The sequence below is a fragment of the Temnothorax longispinosus genome, chromosome 1 (assembly GCF_030848805.1).
Source record: "Temnothorax longispinosus isolate EJ_2023e chromosome 1, Tlon_JGU_v1, whole genome shotgun sequence".
NCBI lineage: Eukaryota > Metazoa > Arthropoda > Insecta > Hymenoptera > Formicidae > Temnothorax > Temnothorax longispinosus.
Genome location: NC_092358.1, coordinates 3,799,088 through 3,820,421, shown reverse-complemented (window position 1 = coordinate 3,820,421; position 21,334 = coordinate 3,799,088). Strand labels below are relative to the sequence as shown.

The 21,334-nt window shown below is 34.7% G+C and overlaps 1 protein-coding gene and 1 long non-coding RNA gene across 3 annotated transcripts in view; one reads left to right on the top strand and one right to left on the bottom strand.

The window, feature by feature from the left end:
* LOC139817631 (uncharacterized) overlaps positions 1–21,334 on the top strand; it is a 45,363-nt gene that overhangs the window by 3,043 nt on the left and 20,986 nt on the right. For both annotated transcript variants that reach the window (XM_071785872.1, XM_071785880.1), the window contains exons 3-4: positions 1,876–2,019; positions 10,200–10,377. In XM_071785872.1, the coding sequence (XP_071641973.1) occupies positions 1,876–2,019; positions 10,200–10,377 (322 nt within the window). The remainder of the gene's footprint in view (positions 1–1,875; positions 2,020–10,199; positions 10,378–21,334) is intronic.
* LOC139809868 (uncharacterized) lies at positions 15,899–18,936 on the bottom strand. Its single transcript, XR_011731199.1, has 2 exons — positions 18,405–18,936; positions 15,899–16,781 (listed from the first exon to the last, which is right to left on the bottom strand). It is a non-coding gene; the product is annotated as an uncharacterized lncRNA (long non-coding RNA).

The following is a 21,334-nucleotide window of genomic DNA, read 5'->3' as shown; positions in this document are numbered from 1 at the left end:
AGCTTGTTAATAACTCTCCATCGTTTTCCTCTTAACGATTAAAACTTCTTTGGCTATTATATTACTTCTATAATTTCAAAAATTGATTATTACTTTATTATAATTAAAGTTCCTTTCGTTATTAATTTTGTATTTTTAATTGTTAATATTTATATTTACAAGCGAATATTACAGCGTGTTATGATAATATAAAATATTTGAATAAACGCAATTTTTTTTAACATCAATATAAATTATTTTGCGATCGGATTCGTAATATCACGGCTGTAGAAGATATTTTCTGCACAAAATATCGCGGGCATTAAAGGTTTCTTCCGTTATAGCGAGCGATTTGGAATTTGGATGCGGGTCGATTTGGATGAAAATGAGAAATACGGTGACAGACCGTATGGCACGTGAATAACCCCGGGCACGTGCACACGCGCCGTTGATAATTGGCCTCCATGGAAACGAAATTTGGGATTTTGCCCCGGCGAAATTTGTGGCCTACGAGTCATTTGCTCTTTTAATCCGACCGAGTGCTCTTCTATCGATGAAAATCCATAACGCGCGTTAATATGGACATAATGACGGTTTTGTAATTTACGCGCTTAGCGCACCCGTAATTTACGTGCGCGCACACACATACGCGCGCAAGAGGCTCCGATAATTGCTTTTCGACATGAATCTGCGGCGCTGTCGGATCGTCATCATGCAAAGGCGACGAATGAAACTGGCCCACCCTCTTTGGCGTCATCCATTTCGACACTCTCTTTTCTCAGACCCTCTCTGAATTTTTCTGGTCCTTAGGTTACTCTCTGAGTATTTTTATCTTTTTCACCTGCTAAAGTTCCTTTTACTGCGTTTTTTTGCTTTTCTCTGCCTTTCTGGATCTTCCTATTCCCAGATGATGCCGGATAGAAGAAGCGGGATATACTCTTGAGACTTAATCCTCTGATCTCCTCTTCAATCATTGGTCATTCGACTTTCATTAGGAGGGTGGGAATATGATCGGGAGGCACTCGTGTGAAATTGTAAATAACAGTATATATACAGATTTACAGTCCCTTGCGTCATAACTGTAAATATTATTTAAATACCGATTGATTTATGTTCCTATATGTATCACTTTATTCATTTCGGTTATCAGAAAGAAAATTAGATTTGGGTTGGATTGATCGGGCTACGATGAAATTGTATACATTCTCGAGCTCGTTTAGAAACATAGTTATAAAGAGAATTAAAAGAGCTTTAATATGACGTATCACTCCATGCCTATTGCCATTTAAGATTTTTAAAAGGGTAGTTACCGTAATCAAGAGGATAAAGTAGCACGATTAAATTTATCATAATCATACATCTCTCTTAATAAAAATAAAACTGACGTGTTTCGGCATATTTTGCATGAATTAGTTGGTTACAAAAACTAAACAAAACGAGGTAAAAAGTTTTTGTTGAGGTTTACCATGTGTATATATATATATATATATATATATATATATATATATATGATATGTATATAGTATATCCATTTCTTCATGGCAACCAAAATGAAAAAAGAATATATATATTCACCCCTTACGATCAATTCATAAAGAAACGCTATTCTCATATTTTCCTCATCAAAAATTTATTCTCGCGAGCGTTTGCGAATTACGAGTCGTGAAAGTTTAACGGGCACAACACGATGATGAGTTTCTTCAAATGCCATCCGACAATATATCCGCGTATTCGTATTCGCGTACGCTGAGTTTCTATATATAGTTATATATATAGAGAGACGGTATAGCGCATCGCGGTGCAGTTTACCTTTGACTATCTCGCTTAAACATTGCGCGTTGCGCGTTTTCACTGGACTGAGATATCACGATGCTCTTGTGCGTGAGTGTGTTGCAGCTTATTTGGCGTCGAGACGCGGCTCCCGCGATAGCCAGTGCTCCAACGCGTCCAATGTTACCAATGAAGATGTGGGGCCATTGAATTTCAGCAACCATCCGAGGGGCCGGCAACGAAGAACTTCGAATTTTCTCGAGCTGCCAGGTGAGTACATTTACAATTATTATATTTATGGCTGCATCCCGATATTTACTATCAGCCAGCTGTCAGTACTGACAGTGAATATCGGAATGCAGCCTGCGTAGCTGCATAATTCAAAATTTGAAAAACAATTCATCCGAATTTCGAAAATTCAAAAGATAAAGCAACGATCATGATGAGTTATAAGTAATGCAGTCCAAAAGAGAAAGATTTGAACATGGTATTTATGATATTATAATTATATGGTACGGTAAATATTGAAGTATATGGAAGTTACGTTGCGTTACATAGTTATATACAGTATACATTATATTATATACCTCTTATAGGTAAATAACTTGACCTTTCTTACTCATTATTACAATTGCTACATTGAAATCTGTTTTTAACTTAACCTTTCCATTATGATATTAATTGAATATAATTATTTAACATTTAACATTATATAACAATAAATTTGCTTTGATCTATAATTTTTAAGAAAGCAAAAGAGAGAATGAGAAGGAGAGAGAAAGAGAAGGCATCGCTTTACGTACAAAATTTACTGTCAGACATAATATAGAAATTCTAGAGCTACGAGAAAGTTGTCTGCTAATTAGTTTTCTTACGTGGCAAAAAATTACATAAGACAATTTAAAAGGTAAAGGTTTACTTTGCAAAGAAACTTTGCTGTTATTTTCCTTAATTATGATAACAATATCTCTCTGTCTTGCGTAATCTTCTTCAGTATCTTTAATATCATGTTTTCTTCTTAGCAAAATTTAAGATGCTTTCTATTTTATAGTAAACAGAAAAAATCTCGAAAGCTCATATTTTTAATACAAGAAATACAATTCTTTATACGTATACATCTTTCTACTTATTATATATACACAGAAAACTTCCATGAATTTCTTTATGCGATTTATTTCATTTTTTTTTTGTTATATGGAAGCTATTTTCGCGATTTTCTACAGCTCGCGATAGTTTTTGGGAGTTACTTCATTTGGCATACTTTTTGCGTGTATATACGTATAAAGCGTTATCGGAAGTGCGCTGACGTCGATAGTTACGTTTGGCCTGGTTAAAACTTCGAATGTGCATAGTCGCTTGTCGGGGCAAGGTCGGCAACAGCGAGATAAAATGTTGTTCTGCGGGTTGTTATGCTGATGGAACAAAGTTTGTTTTGCGACAAACGTGTGCGTCAATAATAAGCCCGTGTAGAAAAATTGCAGAACTCCGAATACTAAGGGCATTGAGTACGAGTGCGACGATGTACGACCGTCGCTCAATGTAAATCCAATCAAGTTTGATGTTTAATGTTATTTTCAAAAATACAAAAGACAAATTCATTCGCACGGATAATTAATTGCAATATTTTAGTTTACGTATATACACGTATACAGCAGATTTAGAGTCCGTGGGAGCCTGTGCGCGCGGATTTCTAACTAGCTCAACCTTCATATTTAAAGCGACTAAATTGATTTCGTTCAATATGAGATTGACAATAGCTTTCATGTTTGAAATCCAAATACGTAGAGTAATCTGCAGCATCAATCATGGCTGGATATTTGTTTAGCACGTCGATTAACGACATTTCTGTTGGTACATTTACGCATAATTGCGACGTATAAACAGTTCGAAACATTTGCAGGCATAACTATAACATATATAAATGTAACTAATAAAATTATAATAATATTCATACATTAGGTCAATTTAATGTGTTATATTATTTTCAGTGCTTGGATAAATTTGTATTCCTTGGACATTATTACTTTTTACATTTTTAAGGATATTTTATATTATTAATACATTTTATTCGGATTTGATTGTCCATTTGAACATGATAGCTGTCGCGAGATAATAAAATCGTTTATAGCTGTTGATAAGCTGATTGGACACTTGGGTTGCTAAAAATGATGCTTTAATCTATTCGCGAGCGAATAGCTTGACGTATCGATTGGAATACATTACTTATTTTTCAATGACTGCATGCTAATAAATTTGCTGTCAATATTTTAGATTAAACGCACTAGTCAATTATATATATAAAAATAAACAATTTCGTAACTCGCCAGTGATGAATAACAATGTATTTCAATTTTTTCGACTTAACTGGCAAACGGGTTGAAACGTCGTGATTGTACGAAACCCGTTTGCCAGTTAAGTCGAAAAAATTGAAATACATTGTTATATATATTTTACAAAAATATCGTGTAGATATATTAAATTTTACACGGAAATGAATTTGATTTGAAATAAATTTTTAAACTTCTGACTTTTATTTTTATTTACGATAATAATACACGATGGATCTATATTCCTGAAATTTTATATTCCCGTTCACTTGTTTTCAATTGTGCGGATTCAAGGAGAGAGACAGAAAAAGAAAAAGAGAGCGCGCCATCACCCTTGACATACTACCCCTATTCGTCTGTATCATTTTGCATCCCGAATGGGGCGCAACGTAACAGTGCGACGTGACGGATAATTAATACGATATTTATTCTCGTTTACGCGTTTTATCGCTTTATTATTGTCCCCCGCGCGTTCATATCATAAAACTTAAAGTAATCTTTATGGTCGCTAATCCTTGATGCGCTTAATGAAGATACTAAAATTCTGAAGCTTCACGCTACATTTCGTAAATGTAAACATAGTGCATGTTATGCTCTCCGTTCCAACAGCGGCTAAGTAAAGCAATTACGTATTAATGAACGTGTGCACGTGAGACGTGTGAAACGTTGTGAGCCTACCGCATATGCGGCAGACTCACGTCATAATAAGTTGATATAAAGGGATTGTCTCGTAGCTGTCGTGGAATTAGTCTCCAAAGGTGGCCTACTTCCGAGGCTAATCCTCTTGGAGAATGGAGAGATTCATTTATGCGAATGGTCGGGCTTTTTCTCGCGAGGGCGAGTGCGACGGAAAAGCGCGCGTCGTGCGTTTCCACTCTTACAATTAGAAAACGACGACGGGACGCGTAATCTGAAAGTCTAAAGTTCATTTTCCGTGGCAAAAGTTGTGTACCCCGCGTTGCACTCGCCCCGTCCGCGATGCTTTAATTAATCGCTCACCGCATTCGAAGTTTAAGGCAGTAATATTGAGTTTAATATACGTGAGCGAAGTGCGAAATTAATTTCGCTTGGTTAAATCCCTCGTCGCAACTCCGTGAATTGTGACGTGTTACGAATAAATGTTCAAATCGCGCTAATATTACTTTCTTCGGATTGCACGCGATTAATCGTTTTAATTCGTCACTAAATAACGATTTATCTCACTATTTATCTACCTTGGTAGCTACCGGTGTCTTTTAATGTCCGCGTGCTCCTTCAATTAATATAAATCATTATCGCACTTATCAATTTAACAGTCGCGAGTGATTAAAAGTTTTTTAAATTGTTGAAAGTAATTTAATTTATTGAGTTTTATCCCCGGAGTTTTATACGCCTGCAGTTATCGCCGATGATCCTTTTCAACTAGATAATATATGCCATCCATCCTGGTGTAATTTGGAAACTGCATGAAATTGTCAGATTATCTAGGTATCCAAAACAGCTATATTAACTTGAAATTAATTACCTCCTTGCTGTCTTTGTTTAGCAAACATTTTGTTCCATGTTGTAACAATATTGTACTGTAAGTTATAATAGAATGAGACAAATTGGTGACATTAGTGACAAAATAATAAAAATAAAAATCTTCTTTCAATATTTATCGGGAAGATTACTCAGAATTTTCATTTATTTATAGTATCATTCTTGTTTTTAATAAAACATGCTTGTGAATCTTAAGGGAGACTTATTTGAGTACAAAGTTTGAAGATTTAATATTTAAAAGACATAAAGATTCAAAGAATCGGCTGTCTTGTGCGTATGACAGATTCTAATATTTTCTGAAATATTGAGATCTCCTATATAATATTATTCCGATAATTCGTGTAGACTTAGGAGATTTTTAAAATCAATTCAAGAACGTAAAAACTCCGCGCGTGAAACTTCCAAAAATCAGGGACACACGCATTCTTCAGGAAATAGGGCATTTTTCCATATTGCAAAAAATTCTTTCAACAACGAGGACAACGTATAATCAAATAAAATATCTTAAGAAGATTGGTCGTTCCTTCGTGAGAATCTTTGAGAGAATTTTTTTCTATCCTTTGTCGCTTAATTCCTTACCTTCGAGACCCGTTCTATTATTCAATGTTTTTCACGAACCCTCTTCTTCGGATTAAATTTCTACGAAACAAAAGTTTGGTAGCGTAAATATAATATGCGAAACCCTGACCGTTAAAATGTGATTAAATTGGTAAATTGTTATTGATTTTATCACTGATTTATTCGAAACTTTTAAAGATTTACCAGAACTGTTGCAGAAATTCAGTATATAATACAAAAACGTGTCTCAAAACGTTTTATTCCATTTATATTTCATATTTGATTTCTCTGCATGTAGTTTTTATCTTGTTTACATATTATAGGTATAAATATTAATAATGCGACATACACATATTTTAATCTCAATAACAGAGAATGTATAGCGTGATGTTTAATCTCAATTTTGCTAATTATATGATTAATTTATATTTGAGCACGCGTAACCTGTAGACTTCTTGTCATAGATATAATGTGTACAGTTCATTCCGGCAAAAAGTCTATAGTACTTTCAAACAAGCTAACTTTTAGTAATGCCGTTGATGTAATTAGATCCGCCAGCGGAGGCTCGGAACTTCTTGAGTGTTTCGTTGATTATAATTAAATTAATGGTTGAAGTGCTTCGATACATACAAATGTGGCATGCGATTTTCACAGATATAAAGTTGCTGAGCAAAATCTGCAAAGATAAGTATGGAAATTATATCACGGCGCAATTGTAAACATGAAGTCGTTGTTATGATGAAACTTCCTGAAATAAAAGTACCTACTTATATTTCGGCGAGCAGAACAGCGTATATGCTTGAAAATAAATATAACAGATCGCATATACAATGCATTTTGTTATAAACATAGTAATTTAAAATAAAAGCTGTTTAAGGAAATTAAGTTATTTGCTTGCAAAAGATATTCTTCCAAATCATTTTGATATATTTTTAAGTAATTTTTTGTTGTATTAAAAATCATAAAGTAAAATATATTCTTTATAAGTTGCAAAATTTGTAAATCTATTATTTGCATTGTTGTATAATTTTAAATTTTAAAAAATAATACGAGTTATCAGCTTTTTTAATACGAATTTTTTTGTCGTACAGATTAGTATGATTAGAGCAGTCTCTTAAATTTTTTAAATATTATGTCGGATGAATGTCGAGAATTCCAGGCATTATAGTTTGAGTTTCATGAGTGCGATATTATTAGAAGCTTGAACAGCTTGGATGGTAAACGAACCAAAATACCTCCTCAGAATAATTTTATCCAGTTGAAACGACGGGCATGAATTTAAATTAATCCGAAAATAATATGTTATGATCGAACATGCACACACGTAAGTTTTAAATAACAGAAACATTTAATTTAAAGAAAATAATATATATGTATTGCATTGTCCGGCTTAATCGCGTGATCTCGGCCCAATGTTTTAAGAAAGTAGATGCAAATTTCATACGAAACAACCATTGATTCAATATATCTGTTTTTTGGTTAACGAAAATATCGAAAATATCTTGACATGCTGCCAATAGCGCGAAATAAATCGAGCAAGCAGCCTCCGTTGTGAAAGTGCAAGCAGATTTTAAGTCGGTGGTTTTCCATGAGCAGGGTAACCCAGTTGCGCTTATTAATATTAATCGCTTTGTTCTTGTCACTTTTATACCGCGCAGAAAAAAGCATAAACGAGAATGCATAAGGTCGGGAGTAACAGAACGGATAACTTGCGTGGTCCGTAAAGATAACAAACGGTTCCGTAAATCATTCCGTTAAAAATCGCTAATGACCGACGTCGCTTGCGCCAGGTCGGTTCTTCCGGCTCGTGATACCATTCATTCGGAAAGCCGTACAAGTCGGAAACGAATCTACCAAGCTCGTTTTCGGTCATAAACGCGCGGCCGTTTAATTATACCTGTGAAGCTGGGCCGGCCGCCGATCGATTCTTCCTCGTGAGTATATTTACTTGACCCAGCGGTTGGTCTTGACAAAGGGATGAGATCTCGAGCCCTGAGAAATGCGTCTCGATTAGTTCATTCGGTTGTATAATTCAAAGAACTCTTTAAATTGGAATCGAATTTTTCGATGAAACGCTAATTGCCTCGAAGAAAAAAGTAATACGTGCTTCAGTTGCAAATGTAACTTGCGAAATATCTTTGATGAAAGCTTGGAGATTTTTGTGAATTAAACTTTAGATATGCGAGAGCAAAATTTTAGCCTCCGTGTAACATCGAGTGATCTTCAACTGACAAACTTTTTTTCAAACAGAATTTTAATTTGGAAGGCATTTTCAGAGATATCTAAAATATAGTACGTTGAAAAGTTACAAAAAAGTTATAATGCGAGATTTAATATTTCAAGTCGTAACTAGATTTTTTGTTAAAAATAAATTTACGTTCGGCTGAGGATAGCGAATATATGTCCATGGCGCTTTTGCGTACCTCGCAATTAATTTTGTATTCTCGCATATACGTATTGTTAGTAATACGTCGTACAATTTAATATGGACTTGTTAGCGATGTGTTCCGAAAACTGTCATATGTTTCATGTCCAAGAACTCAATAATTACGCGCTTTGTTAATTATGCATTTTGTTTATTTGGGGAAAGGTATCGATCGGTATATATAATTTGCAAAATTGTTTGTTTGTAGTCGGGATTTAGGGTAGCTCATTATAACAGATAACTGATTATGCATATAATCACACGTTACACATTTGTTACAACATTTGTTGATATTTGCGCGACGATTCATGGTCGAGTGTCGTCGCGACAATTTTTCTTGGGTTGAAGAAGCCACAGCAACAATTTTCTCCGTCGTTTAATCATCCGTTTAATCATCCGTCGACACTTTTGGATGACAAATTACGGTGAGTGGTCGCTCACTCCAGCTGACCCCCTTCGTCTTCGTTATTCAAGTGAAATAGCAGTCCTTGGAAGGAAATGGACTCGGGAAACGGCATCTCATTTGTATGTCTGTCTCTTCCGTTTCTTGACTTTCTCTCTATTCTCAGTATTACTCGTATTACTGCTGCCGTTTGCACGTTTACGTATTAATACTCTGTTGTGTCAGTCACGTATTATACAGAAAAACGAATTACGCGAAGAGCCTTCAAACGAATCATTGAATGATTTGCTAATAATTAATATCTTTTCGAGGAAAAGCTACCTTTCCCGCGTTTGGCCAGTAATTGTGCGATAACGACAGCACTCGAGTTGCATACTAAAATTATTGCTGTGCAATATACAGCTCGACGTTGAATTGATGTCGCTCGGTAATGGAATTGAATATTTAACTGGGCGATATTGGTTTAGCTATACCATCGGTTGTCGTTTATCTAGCCGTGTTATAGCGGCGTAATAACGTCGTACAAAAGTCGGCGCTGTCACGTGCACCGGCAAAGTGTTCGCCTTAGCTAAGTGATTACATTGCATTGCATTGACAAGCTCGTGGTGTGGAATAGAACGGAAAGGTACGTTTTCTGCTAAGTGCCGGATTTTACAACAGTTACATCTGCTACCGTCTGCTACACGCGACGCAGATTAGCTGTCAACGTGTATCAATTTATAGGTCAATCAGCGTTGATTGTAATTCTACCAGAAGCCGTTTGTCATGCAAGGACCAAACCTCGCTGTATATGCTTTTGATTATTCGCTAGTAATCACTCTTAAACATCGATAAAATTACCATTATCGGCATATCACGAACATCATTCGCGATTATTCTTCGTACAAGACGCGTATTCGTACAAGATGTGACAAAAACAAAGAGATTTATAGTTATATTATTAAAAATATCCATAAATATTAAATATAGACATGTATTAATTATTTTTTCTTTATGAGGAGTTCGATATACATATCATATCTTGAGCTTGAAATAATTTGAATTTGTCTCTGCGGTATTATTAAGTACTCTGAACGTAATTATTAATGTATCAAGCGTCATTACACTCATTACTAACAATAGTTCAACATATTTTCTCTTTTATATATACGTTTTATATTGTAAATAATATTGTTAAAAATTCTCTTAATTAATTTCTTTTTCTATTGTGTTACAGTGCCGAATCACATACGACCTCGTGTGCACAGTTTACCGGAAAAGGCGTACAATCCTCGGGAAAGCGATGACTTGTATAGACTCAGGACGTTCAGCATCACTCACAAGGGTGTCGTAAATCGAGGTGATTCCATCATTTCCAAACGCAGCAGAAGCAACACGTCCGTCAACAGTAGCAGGTGAGTCGCCAGACCGAGATTCATCAGGATGTCAATAAGCACGGAATAAATTAACATTAGCCTTTAAATTATACTTTACTCGTTTGCTCCCCTCACGCTGTGCGCTGCTCCCTCTAAGCTCCACACAGAGCTGGATATTTATGCAGCTCGAAATATGAGAACATATAACATGCGATAGACGACTGGATCCTACGGTAAGCCGTAGGAAGATATTGCCGGAAAATATATTAGTGTTTGAAATGTATCGTATACTATCTACATGAGTATGTGCTACGTTATTTCGTGAAAGTCTTATTAGAGATATGTTTATCGAAGATGCACGTAGATTTAGATCTGCGCTAGATAACTATGATTTATGTGTTGAAGATTTTTAGTTTAGTTTTAAAGAAATTTTTGAAAAAGTTAGACTTGATTAAAGATGATAATATCTCTTATATCTCATCTCTTAAAGATGATGATATCTTTTAACATGTTCTTTCACGACGCAGTTATTAATACTGTATCTATTTTGTAAGAATTATATAATCAGCTTATCAATATATCTCGCGTAGTTAAAAAAAAAAAAAAAAAATATATATATATATATATATATATATATATATATACAAGAATTTTTATAGACTTCTGAAGTTTTATTCTATATTTAACTAGATCTCTACTAACTATTATTGTCTCAAGATAAATTAGTTTACATAAGCTGGATTTAGACATAAATATTTTGATAATGTAGATAAACATTATCAAACATATATTGTTGAAAAAGTTTATACAAACTATTTTAACATTTTATAAAGATAATATTATTTTAGCATTTTTGATCGCGTTTTATATTTTACGATTACGGTATAATATCCCGGCGAATATTCTTGGCAAAAAATGGACATGTATATTTAAATTTGTCGCACACATGTTCCATTACTTTGGATGTAGGAAAGTCAAATATTGACATTAAAAACAGAGCACTTCTTCTCGTTTCCACGTCAATATTGATTTTGGAAGCTGGACGAAGCGAAGAATGTCTCGTATGCTTTTCTGAGCGTGGAAAAAGAAAAGAAATCAACGACAGGGAGAGGAAGATATGTTGATAAAGAGAAGCTTCAAAGCGTGGAGGGTATTGATGTGACATAATAATGATAAGACATAATAATCTCAAATACGTGATACCATCTTCGACAAAATATTTTATTCCAAATACTTTTTCCCGCATTTTCCGACTTCGTCTCTCTCACTCTCTTTTCCCTTCTCTTTGTTTGAATCTACCAATTTGGGGAAGCACGCAAGCGAAACGAAGTTGAAGGAAAATTCTTTGCGTTGAGGTATTGGGGGAGTTTAATTCTGCAAGATCTTGTTAGGCAGGCCTAATTTCTTCTTTTTTTTTTGCCAAAAGGAGGCGAATCAAAGTTTCCTCATGTCTTTTAATATTATAGTAACAGTATACAACCTACTTTACTTTTAGTTTACTTTAATCATTGCAACATTATTTTATTTTCGTAATTATATTGTAATTCTTTTATTTTTGAAACCGCAGAATGTTAATTATATCAATACTTATTAACGAAAAGTTTCTGTGTTAATATTAATTTATTACTCTGATATAAATTTTAAAAATAGTTTTATAATGAAGTATCAATTTACGCGTTTCCGCCATAAATCATATGCATCGCTATAAGAATTTTAACGAACTTAACTTGCGAAGTAGAATAAATAAACATATTGCTGCTTCTGCGATAAACTTTTTATTCGATTTAACTTCAATCACTCCACTTAAAGTGCGCATATCAATTTGCTTCTTATTTCCCGAGTATCATTACCGACGTTTCTCATAATAAATCTCCGGCACTCAAATTTTAATGTCTCCCCATTTAGTAAATGAAACGAAGCGAGCTGCGAGTTCAAGAGCGGACCGCTCTACCAAGTTACGCGAAAATTACACGTAAAGTCCAGTCTCCCGCTAGATTATTTTTATTTACGAATCGCATTGGCAACGGAATAACTCTCATAAATAAGCTGCAACTAAAAAGGTCGCAAACTCGCTTCTATGAATTGGGAAAACCTTTTTATGCGTGCCGGGCACTGTGACAATATAAATATGTCACTCGGGAATTTAGAATCTCGAAGACCGTAGTTTTTTCTCATAAGACACATTGGATGCTTAAAATATGTAGGATGTGATCCCTCCTAGGAGATATCTCTCGAGTTAACTTTCCCCTATCACGTGTCTTTTATCACTTAAAGTTGACCTTGTTTGTGAAATAAAGCAATTAAAAGAATGATAGTAACAGTGACCAGGATAAATTTTCTATTACATTCGTTATAATGACGAATTAATAATAAATTTTGTAATAATATAACTTTAATGTCTTTTAAGTAATATACAATTAAAAGTGTTGAGCCTATTTGTCATATTGTTGAAGAATAGAAATTTTACTTAACTGGTTATAAGTCATTTGCACATATAAAATTTCGCCTGAAATTTTTACATCGGTTATATTTACACCGGCGTTTCGGGCATGAATGTACGCGATTCATCATATCGGTTACACGAATATAGAGAGTTGGTCGATAGATAACATACGGTATTGATGACGAAGTAAAGTTGCTAAAAGCTGCTGCCGAGAAAAGCGAAGTGTATTGATTTATATATGTAGATACTTTTACTTCTCGACTGGCAGCATCAGTTTTATATCATTTTATATATTGATGTGCATGCAGAAAAAAGATCTAACGTGATAAATGGTATCACCATAGAATAGTCTTCCAAAAACTCTAGAGAAGGATTATATTTAAGAATTTATATTATATATTTTTTTATCACAAAAAATTAGCGTAAACAAATTTCCTAAATCATATTTTAAAAATTTATGATAAGAAACACGATTGTGGTTCACTATTCCAGAATTTTAGCTGCCCTTGCTGATATCACGTACATTTCTTATTGGAGGATAGAAATCTAGATTTTCAGTTACGGAATCCAGCATTCCAATAAAGTTACGCTAAATAATGTGGCGTAAATATCCGAAAGAAATGTAATCCGCCCTCGATTCCCACGATAAGAGAAACGTGCACATTGGGGCGGATATTTATTTTACAGCAACATTTCGGCACGCCGATAAGGCTACAAGTAAAGTGCGATAACGGTTCTTCGATAAATGGCTTTTACAAGGATAAGGTTAGTGAGCGTTATTGTTCTATTTGCAATTAGCGAAATTCTTACTTAACTCTCGTGTTTCTTCTCGGATCGATAAATTTTTAACGAAATCAATTTTTAACGAAAGCTTCAAAGCTATTGGATATTCTGGAAAAATCGATCTCATCTTCATTGGATGTTTCTTTAATTGATGTATCTTGTCTCTATTACGTACCCGCCTAACAATCTTGTTCAGCTATGATGTATTGTGATGGATTGACTATAATATGTGCATGCATTCGAGAACAGGTGATAGATATCTTGTCATCGGATTTCCTTCGAGGTTCAAAGTATACAAAATTATCTCGCAATGTTTTATTTGTGTGTTTTATTATGCTGTGAATAAATGATTGTAGATATTGGAAAAAAATGCAATATATTCAGAAAAAGAAGTATTTTTTGAGTATATATTCACTATTTAGATACAACCTTGGATTACGAAATCTGTGGAAGCTAGCTTACGACGAAATTAGCTAAGATATCCCAGGCGTGAAGATCTATTCTTACAGAGAATATACTATACGCATTAACTTAAGGCAAGTGTCGAGCTTCTCAAATGACATCTCTCGTTTCTGTCATCCAAATATTTGGTCACGTAAAAGATGACCTCTCGCGTGGAATAAGGCGAGTCACGGACGATTCACTTTCTATTTCTTTCCATCACGCAGGACTTCTGAACGGATATTGGAAGATTGTATGTGCCTCGATGATGTATGTGACCTGCTTTTGCGAGGATTCCCGTAAGCGATTCATCTCGGTTAAATCTGCGTCACGCTTTTATGATTGAGTGTATTAAGAAAGAGAGAAGATAGATTTGATTCAAGTTATATATGTGTGTGTGTACATATATTTATATATGATATATTTAAATATATATTCATATGTATGTATATATACATATATATACATATATATTGGAGAATCTTTTTTGTAGGCATTTCCTGTAATAACTTGCATTTGACGACTCATGTTTCATAAGTTATGGTATAAATTGAATAAATATATGTCGAGAAGGCTAAAAAATTCTTTATTAATATTAAATATTTAAAGCAATAATTTTTAGCTGGAATAACCATGTAGACCAATATATAATCATAGATTCATGAAGTTAAAAATCACGTGTAAAATATTCATCTATGCGATAAATATTAAATGATCGAAGAGACGTCACTTTTCTTGCAGTTTGTATGGACTTTTAAGATGATATATGATATATTAATCGCGAAAAACGCGGAATTCACTCACAGGACATAGAAGCAAATGTTTCCTGCGGATCATTCGATTCGTGCTCCGCAATTGCAGAAGCGCCCCGTGAAATCCCATATCTTCACAAGTATATGTTTGCTCTATTTGCCTGAGCGACAGGATATTGAAATTCCCTGTTCGTCGTGTCAAGATCTCAATCCCCCTCCCCCCCCTCCCAGTTCAATGCGAGGCAGTTACTTGTTGTGAATTCTGAAGACGTTACGTTACGTTGAACTTATTGTTTGCGCAGCTCTAAAACTTTCACCATCGCTTATTGTACATCCCGCAGAGCACTGAAAGCTTTTTTTTTTTTTAATCTTAGAGGGTGTCCCTGCGGACTTACCCGGCGGCTTTTCTTTATCGCTCGCCCTCGTTCGCCGTGCTACCATCGATATCCGTTTTTCTCTTAAATCGTATTTCCTTTGGTCAACACGGTACTTCCTCCTGCTGTCGAACCGTAGGCGCAGCTGTGCCTAAGCTGGTTTAGTATTGTACGATGAGAGGGAGAAGTGATATGAGAATTATGATACTCTAGTTATTCTGTACATGAGGTAAAAGTTGTTAGCGATGATTTTCTTCTGGAATTTTTTCAACATTAGCATTGCTGGCTGATGTTACAAGACGCTTTATTGCATTTATGGCAAAATGTTACCGGTAGAATTCTCACGCCGTGTGCATTTCAATTTCCATGTGTATTAATTTAAAGATTTAAATATGTTTGATTATTTTCTTCTTATAACAATATGGTACTCGACGAATGTCATCATTTCTCTAATTTTTTTGCTATTAGTCTTGAATTACATACTGATGCATGATGAAACGATTAATTCAAGTTTAAAGATCATTTTTCAAATTTGCGCAAATGCTAAGTTCATATTTTTTACGTTAATTAATTAATTTACGTCAAGTTATTTATTTAAAACGTATGCACATACATATTTTAGAGACAAATTTCACGACTATACGCACTGAAATAATTGGAGCAATTTATGCCTTGTCTTTGATTTATGCCTTATACGAATGGTTGGAGAGTTACTTTTAAATTCTGTAATTAAAATGAGAAAAAGGTTAACGAACAAACGCGGTGCATCATTGCCTTACAAATTTTATTGTACAAAGATAAACGAGTGAGGTGCCGAGACACGACCGTGATCGATCTGCGTACTCGAGTATAGAGAGCGGCGGTGGGCCGGTTAGGGAAAATTCTCGGAAGAAGAAGGGAAGGTGCGCGGGTTTGCTACTTGGCGGCGAACCGCATCGATTGGATAAGGGCCAGAGATTTGCGAGCGTTCCTTCGCGCGCACGTTTTCAATTTCTTCCGCTCCATCCGTCTCTTCTGACTCGTCGTATTTCTTCTCGTCGTATCATCGCATAGCGCGACTGCGTGCATGCGGCGCGGTCACGTTATTTCGGTGCGCAATCCCGTCGGGTGGACGCCTTGACCCGTCAGTTCGACTTTCTCATCCCCGCATGATCATCGACCCTGATTCCCGAGGTCGAATTGGAGAACAGCACCCGGAATTTCGTCGTTAATCTTCCACTGAGGCTCACCATTGCGAATAATCCGCCGTTTTTGGTATGCGAATATTCCTTGCCGCAGGAGAAATTGGATGAATCAAGCGACGTCAAAACGATACGTTTACTTTTTGCCCGAGAATGAATCCTTGAACACACGACGAATCAAATCGAGCCGAATTCCGTTACATTTTTTTTCCCGTTTGTCGATGTCTTTTTTTTTAATTAGAGGGATTCACATTACTTTAATGGCACTAATCGCTGTACTCGACCGACTCCTCGTACTCCATCGATTGTTGAGATCTGGTAGAGGAGGCAGTGACGGATTTAACTGAGGTCGACGACTCCATGACTGATTTTGTCTGGACGCTCTGCACAGATTTCGATGTCGAGACGGATTTCGTCGCCGATGTTACGTTCATCGATTGCTCGACGAGGCTGCTGCTCGAGTCGTTTACTGAAAGAACATATTACTCTTGTAGATTGGATTTTGCGAACTTCAAAGAGATTCTTAAATAATTCGTGTTGGAGAGAGGTCGATTTTGTTTATTACACGGAGAGAATTTTTAGTTATATTTTACCCTTAAATTCACTACAAACTTGGGACAACTTGGCAAATGGCAACCAAGGAATTTTTAAAATATACAAACGACATTTTACAAACAACGTGATAAAAATTACCAAGCAGATTGGTAAATTTTGAAAAATCATTGAAATTTCCTAGATATATTTTAGTAAAATTAATAAAAACGTATTTTATGTTTTAATGTAATAGATATTAATATTTTTTATTATGGTGGATATTAATCAGAATAGCTCGCATAAAATTCTTGGTGGTACATGTTGTCCCGCAACTACCATGATTTCAGGGTAAATTTTAAGAGAAAATTCTCTCCGTGTACATACTATATTTAGCACATTGCAATTAACGCATTTAATTAATCTCGATTAAAGTTAATAATTTAGTTAATATTATGTTGAAATGAAAACAGAATATAACCTGTTATGAATTTCAAATAATAATGGGAATTTCTAGAAATAAATGTGTAAACATTAGTTAAATAAACGTATCATACTAGATGTGGCTGGTAAATTAGTGGGTAACTAATGTTGTGTTGTAAATAGCTACCAATAATTGACCATATATTGAGCCAACCAATAATTTGACGTATTATGAATAACTATTACAATACAACAACGCTAAAACAATGCGGTAGATTCTATTCAGAAATTATTTAGACAAAAATAAGATACGTAATTTTACTATAGAGTATATATTTGTGTATGGCAAAGAGAAAGCTACATTGATTACCCGAGATTACGATTTTCCTCATCTTTATGCATAAACTTAAAATTGCATGTATGTACAGAAAAAAATAATGTTACATTAGCAAAAGCAACTAATTGAAAATAATCTTGTTAATTAATAACAATATTAATGAAACACGTCATGCTCTTATTTTAACCCAATAGTTTCCTATTTTTTTTGCGTAAACGGTCATCACAGGAGGTGCTCTTTAAAAGACTCTAATTAAAAGTCACTATTATTAATTGCATATTGTTGATTGTTCTACAATTTATTAGTATTTGAGATCATTATATGTATAGATTTAGTTAATATTTCCTAAAAAAGTAAGGAGAAATAAAAAAAAACAGGTTTAAATTCTTTATTAGTAAAGAACTTGTAACTGAGATTTATTTTTTCGCTACTATGGTGTAAATTACCCCAAGTACATATTCCCGGGTTAGTAAAATGTTATTTGTGTTTCATTAATACTGTTATTGAATTAACAAGATTATTTTTAATTAGATTACTGTTAATGCCATTAATACAACGTTACTTTTCTTCTGTGAATTAGATGCAATTGTGAATTAGAAAATCCGTTCGATTCGACAGTACAAAATCATTAATTTCAATTCTACGAAAGTTAAACTATGTTAAGTACGAAGCGCACAGAAGATATTTCAAATTGAAAGTGCATAAGAGTGCAAACTGGATGAGAAGTAATTGAGCGCAGCTGTAACAATTTGAATAAGACACTTCAAGGCAAATGCACAAACTCCAGTCCGTCGAAATTACCTTTGGCAACTTCCATGACGGTGCTTTCGATGCCTTTGATCGGGCTCACAGGGACAATGACGCGAATCACCCGAGATCGAAATTGCGAGTGGTGAGAACGTAAGCTCGGAGCTTCGAGTTATTCTAAACTGGTAGCACAATGTGGCGGAGAGGGAAAGTCTATGATCACGTGGCGAGAGCTGAAGCAGCAGGGGAAACGTGAAAAATTACGATGCAAAATATTCGTGGAATCTCGGCCGGTGGTGGTGTGAAATGCAGATGCGATGCTGAGTCAATGCTCTTCGTTTTGTGACGACGATGCGCCGCGGATGGTCGCTCACTTACAGCACGTCAGAGTTTTCAGAAATAATAATCGCGAAATGGAATTCGTCGTCCAAAGCGATAACATATAATAAGAATACGTAATCGAAGAAAAATAAAGAGATACGTCTAACTCGATCTGCTGAACTTTTTGTCGCCATTATTTTGCATAATTAATTCCACATAATTGCTATCCGCACGTGAAATTGCACGTGAATTCTTGTCAAAACAATTCGCGATAGCCTCTATCTATCTTACTGGATAATTATGAATAATCTATAAGATGTACAAATGAAAATGTATTTTAAATGACAATTCTTATTAGCGTGTTTATTTTGATTCGTAATGTATTCTCTGTATTTTCATTTTCTGCTGTACCATTCTAACATATATATTATGCATATCGACATTACTGCTACTAATAGAATACGGGATAGCTGTACGTCGGCGTTTGCGACCGTTCGAAATGTGAATCACGCTAATGTGCACGCAGTTTTATTCATTCCTCATTTCTCTTTTATAAGTCATTCACCCTGATCCATATTTATTCGAGTATCTTATAAACTATGCAGTTTCCCGCTTTTTCTTTCTTTGCACAATTCTCCAACGCGATTTTTTATAATTAACGTAATCGTCGAATAAAACAAATAAATGAACAGTTTTCCAGTAAAACATTAAAACGGGTTTTTGAATGATAATAAATTTTATACAATATACACGATAATTAATGAATAATAAAATATTTCACATTTTATGATATGGGTATAGTAACTTGTATATAGGATAATTCTAGAGGAGGATTTTTATACAACACAAAAAGCTTTAAAATTCTTTTGTTAGATTAATATAAATTCTCGAATCTTTTTATGAAAATTTATACGCATAGCACTTGAAATACTTTTGCGATAATAGTATATCTTGATAATATAATATAAATAATATTTTATATGTCAAAAATAAGAAAAAGATAGATAATGTGTTGTAGCAACAATATATTGTCAGCCAGATATCAGAAACGGAGAATTCCTAAATTCAGCTGTTCAATACTGCAATTTGAAGCCAACAAACCTCAGTCTATTTTTGTACGGCCCAGGATTTGCTTGCTCCCTCGTGAAATCGTCAATACACAGTCCCCGTCCTGTTGCTAGGAGTCGTTGTATTGTTACGGAAATATCGTGGGGAACATTTTGTGTAAAAGTAATCAACCAATAAATAAGGAACATGAGAAAGGTTACGCTTGTCCCATAATAGGAAATCTCACACAAGAAATTGGGTAGATTTCTATAGAAGGCCGACGTGTTGCGTCGTAGGAAATTCTTGTCGAAATTGGGATCAAGCTCGGGGTAGAATATTACGCAAATGATCTCGTATTTTTCTCTCTAATATATTTAATGAAGTACGTAAATTATTGTTATCTTAGGAAATTATTAAACATTAAACAATAGATATTTTCTAATGTGTGTGTGTAAGAGAGATGGAGCATTTTGTATTTAGCAGCGACAATTTAGTACTATCTAATAATTTTTAATCACGTTTTTAGAATTGACATATTTATTTTATAATATAAATTTTGTATGTGTTTAAAACAATTTAAAGAGACACGTTTTTAAATAAAATTAATTAATTTGCCTTATTCGCGTTAATTTTGCAACAAAAGTTGAAAAGTTTTAAACTTTAACGTTCCCAATAGATTTCTATTCTCCTTCTATAACAGATTTTAATATATTTTTTCAAATAAAAGATAGAAGACCTTTAAAATAGCGTATAAGCACACGCTATAAATGCTAGTATCACATATATAATGTATGCAAGAATCACTTCGATAAACAAACGCACACTTGCCGCTGCGTTGTTACGCTTTTCGCAAAAGGAAAGCTCGCGGATAAGCCATGCTGCTGCATTGAATAATGGCAAAATGTTACGGCGTCGTCGGTCGACAGAATGGAAGGCAGCGTGCTAAACGGCCATTACTGTGGCAAATCCACGGGAATTAAACTGCGCCCGCGGAGTTTGCGGATCTAATGCTTTCGCAGCCGTGAGATGTTCTATTCACACGGTGGCGGTTTCGGTGCGCTTAAAATTTAACGGCATGCAGATATCGTGCAACGAGTGGTTTTCCGAAAAATTATCTATAAACATCACCAAGACGATGACAAAGCTGCTTTTCTTCTTCACAGTTTTATCCGCGTGCTTTTATCGGCTGCGAAGAAAATACCTGTCGCATATTTCGACGGACTTATAAACACTCTCGACGAAGTTCGCTCCAAGTTCTCGGCGAATGATGTTTCATTCAAGAAAGTCTTTCTTTTTGCAAAAACGACGCATTATTATGTCTCGAGGAAAAGTGTCAAGTTCAGTTTCTAACAAAGAGAGTTTCTTTTTTAATTTTTAATCCGCAAAAGAGAAATATGCGATTATGATAAATTTACACTTTGCGAAGTTTTTATTTTGTGATAAACTTGACTTCTTGAAGAAGCAGAATAATTTTTAATATTTATCTTAAAGAATAGTTCGTTTGGCGATAACTGAATTTTTTCGAATGAAATCTTATTGTTCGCGCGAAATGTACGTTTTATCGAATGAGAGTGAGAATCGTTTCTCAAACCGGAGACTGATTCATACCGCGTGTT